General features: G+C 37.7%; 1 protein-coding gene and 1 long non-coding RNA gene across 2 annotated transcripts; one reads left to right on the forward strand and one right to left on the reverse strand.

Annotated features, from left to right (window-relative positions):
- Nucleotides 1-5,204: 5,204 nt before the first annotated feature.
- On the reverse strand, nt 5,205-7,324 carry LOC308395609. The gene is made up of 4 exons (XR_013971420.1): nt 7,278-7,324; nt 6,577-6,632; nt 6,300-6,335; nt 5,205-6,171 (listed from the first exon to the last, which is right to left on the reverse strand). It is a non-coding gene; the product is annotated as an uncharacterized lncRNA (long non-coding RNA).
- A 6-nt stretch (nt 7,325-7,330) lies between these two features.
- On the forward strand, nt 7,331-8,223 carry LOC308408366 (uncharacterized protein; the record flags this gene model as incomplete). Its single annotated transcript, XM_080900560.1, has 3 exons — nt 7,331-7,706; nt 7,793-7,910; nt 8,042-8,223. The coding sequence occupies exons 1-3, from the start codon at nt 7,599-7,601 to the stop codon at nt 8,221-8,223; spliced, it is 408 nt and encodes a 135-aa protein (XP_080756686.1). The 5' UTR covers nt 7,331-7,598.
- Between the last annotated feature and the right edge of the window lie 37 nt (nt 8,224-8,260).

The raw sequence follows: 8,260 nt of genomic DNA on the forward strand, positions 1-8,260 counted from the left end.
GTCAGTCATTAGGCTTGATCTACAGATGTTTTAGCCTTGAAGGGGTGGATTGTAAAAAATCAAAAAGGAGATAAAATCCACATTCCCGGGGGTGAGCTACTAGACATTTTAGTTATGTTTGCTTAATATACTTCAGTTAAAAAAAAAGAAAGAAAAGACAATAAGTGTGTGACAAATACAGAGTTTAGTAAACATACAGTACAAATGGGAAACTTTGCATCTTATAAAGAATGACCTTTTTTTGGCCATGTTTCTTTCACTCTTAGTCTGGGCTCTTGTTGTCATTGACCAACTTCCTGTTTCTGTTTTCCTGCACATTTTGCTCTGCGGAAATGCTGATGTGTGAAAGAAGTGGACTTACACAAAACTGCTACACTTACATTTGAATTAGGTGGCTTTGTAGCTATGTGTTATTAGCTGTGGTAGTATACAGTAGAAATACATTTTCATTTACATTTTCCCTGATAACAACTAATGTTAATTCTGATCATATGTTATTTGCATATCAAAATATTGACGTATGACAGTAAGTATGACGACAACAACAACCCAACAAACCTCATAGCTCAGAATATGCAAAATAATTATTCCGGATTTGAGAGTAGGTTTTTTTTAGTTTTAGTGTATTTCTGTAGTCTGTAGTAATATGGCCAATATAATGCTATTTTGATGATTCGTATTATATCAGATCTTACTGAAACACTTTGAATGGAAACCTCAAAGATAAGCAGTCTCAGATGAGTCATCGTCTGAGTAATGTGCTAGCCTTTCTTAGAACTCTGAAAAATATTGTTTGAACTTACAAAGGAAAACCACTGTATGTAATTTTGCTTAGGAAATGTTCACTGTTAAACTGGTTTCTCTTTTTGGTGTTTGAGAGGGAGTGTCAAACTAAATGTGACCGGCTGATGTCAGATAAGGAAAACAGTTTGCAGAAAAAGAAAGGAGCCGTGGAAGACACACTTGCTGCTGTAACAAGCATGTAAGCAAAGCAAGAGTTTATCGTGGAACTTATTAGCTGGCTGAAGGTTTCAGAGGGACTTGAGAAATTCTATTGAACAGAGAACATTTGGTAAGGGCTATATGATATGTCATGTGTAATATGTAAGTGAAGCTAGGACTATGTGTGGATGTCTGTGGAAACAAGTCACTGGTGCTTGTTGTAGTATTGTATAACAGCAAAATTAAAAAGCAGTGACTGTGTATTTATAATTAGACAACAGAATTTGAACTTTCTTTGTGGATTGTTAACAGTATTTTCAGTGTAATTATTCAGTGTTTTATAGTACTGTCATTATTATTCTGTGAACTACCATCATGTGTGTTCATTCACAGGGAGAAGACCATGTGTAGGAGCTTTCTCCTCATAATTCTGACTTCATGTTTCTGCGGTTAGTTGAACCTCCATGAGGACGCTGATTTAGTACCTTTGTGAATTTATATTTTACATAAACATTTAGTAATGGTTAGAACGGTTGTTTTTAATAGTTTAGCCATCATCATTCCCAGAGGAAAAATTGTGATAAACTCGAACTTTTTTGTCTGTCATCTTGCTAATGCCATGCAGTGGCTAAAAAATTTAGCTAGCATAGAATAGCCCAGATTTGAATTTCCACTGCCTGCAGTTACCTGAGCTGAAGGTTTTCTTCAATATGGACACTAGTTCTGATGAGCCTCAGCACGAGCAGTTTGCTGGACGTGTTCAGTGTGACAAAGACGCTCTGACGACAGGACGAGTCAGACTTCAGCTGTCCAGAGTTAGGAGTAACGACTCGGGCCGCTACCTCTGCAGGATGGCCACTCAGTTTGGAAAGAAGGTTAAAGAGTTCAGGCTCAACATCACTGGTAAGCTTTGTATGTGTGTGTGTGTGTACGACTACTATTCCTATTTCTGCTACTGGAGTAATGACATTTATTTACATATCACCTTTACAAAACTAAAAAAGGGCCGGAAAAACAAATTCATATTGAAAACACAAAACTTTAGAATACACAAATACCTATTTACAGTTAAAATAATGTAAATATAATAACCAGGCTTCAGGGTGAGAGAGGATTTTTTGTGTTAATGGAAATAATCAGGAAAGCAGGATTCCTTGATGGATCCCACATCTTCTCAAAGTTATAATCCACAGGGGGCACCTTGGAAGTCTGCAGAATCTGCAGTCCACTTGGAAAATGATGGAAGTCCAAATCCTTCTCAGAGTTATAATCTAACATGGCATTGATAATGATGATCATGATGATGATGAGGGAAATGGAGACAAATCCAAACCCTAATCCCCTTTAATCCAGATACTTTTCTCTTTAAAACTGTGTGTCAATTACAATAATCTCAATACAATCCCCCTTTTCACTAAACATACACTTTGAAAGTCAAACATTCAGAGATCATAGTGTACTCTATGTGGTCATTCACTCTCACATTCACTCTCATATCGTTCAAGGATGTTTCTACACAGGCTGTCTTCTAGACCCGAGTTACGCCTGTATCTAAAATAATTATTTTCTTTTCATACTTTTATTCTTAGTCATTCTTTTAGCCAAACTCAAACATCTTTATATTTACTAATTATGTTCTGATCATTATTGAGCATAATTAACTTTCACCATTTAACACTGTTTTTCTTGATCAAAAGTATAATGATGGTTTGGCAACACGGATCTTATCTTTTCAAACTAAGACATGAATAAAAAGTCTGCACACACAAAATCGGGACATTCGAATAGACATTATCACTGCTCAGACTAGATCTGTCTGCTAACATAAAGATACATTTTAAAGTGCGTCTTAAAACTTATTATTTTATTGTGGCTTTTGATTCAAACTAGTATGTTATTTCATGGCTATTTTTTTTTTTTTGTTTGTTTCAAACAATTGTCATATTGTGTCCTGCCCTCCTTTTAACTGTTTCTTTTATTATGTCTTATGCTCTTGCTCTGACCGACTGTGAAGCATTTTGATGTCATACTGCTTTTATGTTTTATTTAACTGCTTTCAAGTTGAGTTTGCCTCTCCAGCAATGGACATCTTTGGTCAAATCTACTTGTTTTTAAGTGTTAAAAATGAACTGAATTTGAAAATACATTTATTTGGTATATTCTTTCAGTAATCCTAATCAGTTGTATAATCAATACTTGTTTTTCACAGCAGCCACAGTGAAACCCAAGCCAGTGACAGCAACACGAGAACCAAACCGAAAACCTGAGAGAGGAGAAAGAAGCCTTTTTTCCAACTTGGCATTGGGTGCAGGATTGGCAGGATGTCTGGCAGCCTTTGTCATACCAATCATTTACCTCTTTACTCTATACAGACAGGGGACAACTTAAAGTATAAAACACAGTACACTCAGTCATACAATAGCTTCTGTAGACCTTGGTAGTGACTGTGCAGGGCTCTGGAACTTGGCTAGAGATCGTCTGATCACTGTCAGCGAGTTTATTGGATCTGGGTGATTGTCCTCCTGGGAGAGACCAATCTCATCAGGATGAAGACGATTACTTAGAAAAACTGCAGTAACACTTCACTCTCAAGGATTAAGTGGAAACAAAGAATGGAAGCAAAGTGCCTGCTCAAGAAAGTGCAATGAGGAACATACATGTTCTTCTGCTGCCCCCTGCTGCTCTGAAGAGAAATGCAGGAGCTCAGTGACAAGCGCTGAGCAGGTCCTTCTGAGCTTTTGAAAAAGGTTGGACATAAATCACAGAAGTCTCTGAATTCTCACAGTTTTCTACCTTATTAGTGTTACAGCTGAAATGTGAATTTAAAAAAAGAGTAACATCTATATTTAGTAAAATAAGAGAATACGGGTTTTTAATGACCTTTTATGTATTGTTGATAGTGACTCTGTTGTACTTTTATTACTGGATCTTAGTCCTGCATTTGACACACTGGAAAATAAGTTTGATTTTCCATGATTAACAATAAAATGTAGAAATCATGTAGGAGAGTCATGCCAGCAATTAAAACCGCTTCCTGTATCTCGTTAACCACACAAACACAAATGAGGAATACCTTACAATAATCATCAATCTTTCTTAGACTCAAACACATGGAAAGAGTGATCAGCAATCATTTTTGTCATTTCAAGTCACAATACCTAAATTTTTATTTTATTGTTGTTAAGGAAAGAAAGTTTACCTCATTTTTTCATGTTAATTTCAGTCAGGTTACGCTATAAAATTAGATCACAGTCTTAAGATAATTGTGGATCTGGGTCATTGTCTGAAAACAGTTTTTTTAAAAATGAGGCTTGGGGGGAAAATGTGACAGTGATATTGAGGCAAGTTGAGTCAGTGGCTGGAATATAACCCCAAAGAGTTTATGTAGACTATGTGCCTAGAAACGTCTGCGTTTAAGTGTTCATTTCCAGTATTCCACAGAAAAGCTAAAGATGGCCAGACAGTGCAAAAGATAAAGGCTTTGCATTCTTAGATGATCTAAACAGAGCAGCAATGCTCTGCAGCAATTGATGGAAATGAAACTGAGCTCCATACACATATTAGTCTTCCCAAGGGAGTATGTAGTTGGTTCTGTTTGTTTTTCTGATTGTTAGCAGTCTAGCTCGACAGTTGTCAGTATTATATTATATCACATTATTTTGTGATGGTAGATACCAATAAGTTTGAGTGGTTTTGATTTTGGTGAAAATGAGGTCAACATAAAGATCACACCAAATGTGAAAATCAGTATAAAAGTTTATGTTACCCACAATGTTTTATGAATTGTCTTCAAACTTCACAATATAATATGCTTCTGGGGACATGAGTACCTAGGACACCTGAACATTTGACCTGGACCCTTGTTAGCAGTCTACCATGGAAAAAAAAACTTTAAAGAAACCACAATGTCATTAGATATAGTATGAAATATCATACGAAAGAACATAGAGAGAGCTGCACAACACGCGTTATTTTACGCTACCCATTGCCTTTTGGGGGAGTGGTGTTCTGAGTCCTCTTGTCCATCTTGTAGCTAACACACTAAAATCACAATTTAATATTTACTGAAAATGTTTCTATAGTATGAACAGGAAACAAATGTATTTTTACCTTTATTGAACTGAAGGCTCAATAAAGTTTGAAATTATCTCAAGCCTTAATGTGCAGTTTTATTTACCCTTGTAGGGCCCATTTTACCCCAACATTGGGGCAAGTTGAGCCATGTGCCTAATGTTTTGATAGGTCATTGTTCTAAAAGCAAGGTGTTTGATAACTGGACTGGTTCTTATATAGTGTCTTTGTCACTACTCAAAGAGTTTTATCCAACTTGCCTCATTCACAAAAGCACTTTTTTCCCTTTAAGCGCAGTTTAACATTCACACTAATGCATCAGAGAGCAACTTGGGGTTACATCTCTTGCACACTGCAGCCAGGGATTGAACCACCAACCTTCCCATTGTTAGAGGACCTGCTCTACCCATGCTTTACAGAGTTCCTGTTTCACACAGTTAATTGGCTGAGTTCCCTTTTTTGTTTACATGGTCTGAAAAGGCATCACTGTATCACCAGCCCTGCAACTTTAGAAGCACACATTACAGACAGGTTTCACTCTATCCCACCTTTACCAGGTTTTGACAGAAACCTGGTAAAACACACATATTTGTGGTGAGACTCCGCAAGAGCCATTTAATTTGCGTATTTTGACACTTGTCCACTTGTGTTGAATTTTTGTAATACACTTCTGTATTTACAAACACTATTAAAACAGTCTATTTAAAATCCACAGATTGAAAGCATACATTCAGGAAGGCTGTGCATTTAAAAGGCCATAAGTATTGTCCAAAGAATCCAGTTGATGGATAAAACTTTGATCATGTTGTGAGGCATAACAAACAACCCCCCCCCCCAAAAAAAAAAAGCCACCGTCCCCATTGACACTTTAAAGTGAAAGGTGGGGCATTCGTAAGATTAGTGGCTGTTGCACCAAGCCTGGAAGTTCATACGTGTCCAGCTGATAGAGATCACGTCCTCTATCATTAGGCAAAGGTTCTTGCTCTGTGCAGCTCTGGAATAGCTTATTTCGCCATTCCCTCTTAAATAAAGGTGCATAAAACAAAGCACAGATGGCCAGTAAGATGGTTACAACTATTATCGCACCATAAGGGCTCTTAGCATCCTGACTGTCCATCTGTGAACTCTCAGCTGGCTTTTCAGGTTGATCTGTCGCTTCTGTAAGAACAAATATGTCAACTTTTTAGGACAAAATTACAAATCTAGCTCAACAACTGGCCATGCAACTATGGTGGCCATCTATCTAAAATAAATAAATAATAGAAGGAAGCTTCTACTCAACTTACCAGTGTTGTTTAATTGACATCTTACATAGCTGTAATCTGTTGAGGAGACAGAGAGAAATTCGATCAAACCCACTGAGCATTTCCCACATTACTGCAATTGTTCAAGTATACCATTACAGCCTAGCTGGAGTTATTTATGAGTTAGATGGATATTTCACAGATACTGCAAGATAAAACAATGGCAAATCAATCACAATATTGCAGTCTATAATTTATTTTTAATGATAATCCTGTAATGTTCAGTGTGTTTTAATTTCAAATGAAGGCATCAACCAACCACAGGCTAAAAAAGCCAGAAAGAAGAGAAGCATGGGAAAGCAGCTCATCTTCTGCCTGTGAAATGACAGAGGTGAAGAGTCATGAACACAAAGATCAGCTAGTACAGCAACAGAATGAAATCATCCTTATACAACTACCTATAGCCACTTCAGTGCAAGCGGTGAAAATAAACCCCTTCAGTTTGTCTTTTTACACATGCAGCATTACTACTATAGTTTCTAAATTGGGCAATCAGGTATCTAATAGCAAAGCAGTCTACGTTTTACTAGCAATGTTGAAAGTGTTTCACAGAATGTCAACCAAAAATAAAATTAAACACAACAATTATACACAATACACAGCCCTCCACAACAGTCCCAGTTTCTACTGCATCTCACTGGGAAATTTAATTAGCCACACCTGATTTAGGCCAAACAATCCCCCCCAGCTGAACAACAGGAACTGTCTTAAAATTCAATGTTGACGAAAAGACCTTCATTTCCCACTGCATTTGATGTGCACAGGAAAAAAGAAAAATCATGCCCACCTGTTGCATTCAATTGCTAGCAATTAGTTAATCAATGCAAACAATCAGACTAGAGTGGGCATAAATGTATCAAGGGGGTTAATTAGAGGAAAAACTGCTAAAAACAATATATTTGCAAATAGTAATCAATAACATGCTCACTTTAATTTATGGACATTTTTGACAGTACTTACTCACAGGCTCAGCCAACAGCAGATACAACAAACTAAGCACTTGAAAGTAGTGATGGGACGTTCTGTATCGAGGCTTCGGAGCGTGTGTCGAGTAATGGAGGGGGCGTTTCCGCGAAGCGCGTATCGAGGCTTGCTTCATTTATGGGAGGAGCTGAAAATGATGACGTCCGAAGCCTCGCTGCCCGGCTGTACCACGTGACTGGTTCATGAAGTGGTTCGAACTTTGCCGCGAGATATGACAGCGATATAAACCCCTCAGACTTCATTCAAAAATGTGGGTGTTTGATGGAGAGTTGCGGTTAGTGAGAGTTTGGAGACCGTATGGAGGTTTATGAGAGTGAGGAAAGTCAGGAGAGAATGGAGCCAGCTAAGAAGAGGAGGATGTCCTCCCCTGTGTGGGAACATTTTGATCTTATTCCTCCCAACAAGGTATGTAAATTTCTACAGAAGATGTATTTTCATGATACTGATGGTGCAATACAATTTATGTTGAGCTGTCTTGACTTTTGTACAAGGTGAAGTGTTTGCTATGTGCCAGGGAGCTGGGATATAACAGCAACACCTCATCCATGCTTAGGCACTACAGAGCTTTGCATGAGAATAAGGGGGACACCAATCGTGGAGCAAGACCAGGTGAGCCATCAAATGCAATGATAATATAGGATGCAGTAATGTTACTAAATGATATAACAATATTATACAGCTGTTATAAGTTACGTGTGTGATATTTATATTTGTGCTTTATCTTTATTGTCTTTCCTCAGGAGAACAATCTCAAATAGATGAAGACCTGGTCAGCATGGTGATTGAGGACTCCCAGCCATTTAGCATTGTGGAGGACAAAGGATTCAAAAGATTTGTTAAATCATTAAATCCTAGCTATGTTCTCCCCACTAAAAAGGCCATAAAAGCAGTGGAAATGCAGTTTTTACAGAATAAGATGTGAACAGGCAGGACTGAGGCTCAAAGCCTCAGTGTGTAGC

Source organism: Rhamphochromis sp. 'chilingali' (genome assembly GCF_963969265.1).
Source record: "Rhamphochromis sp. 'chilingali' genome assembly, chromosome: 1".
NCBI classification, from domain to species: domain Eukaryota; kingdom Metazoa; phylum Chordata; class Actinopteri; order Cichliformes; family Cichlidae; genus Rhamphochromis; species Rhamphochromis sp. 'chilingali'.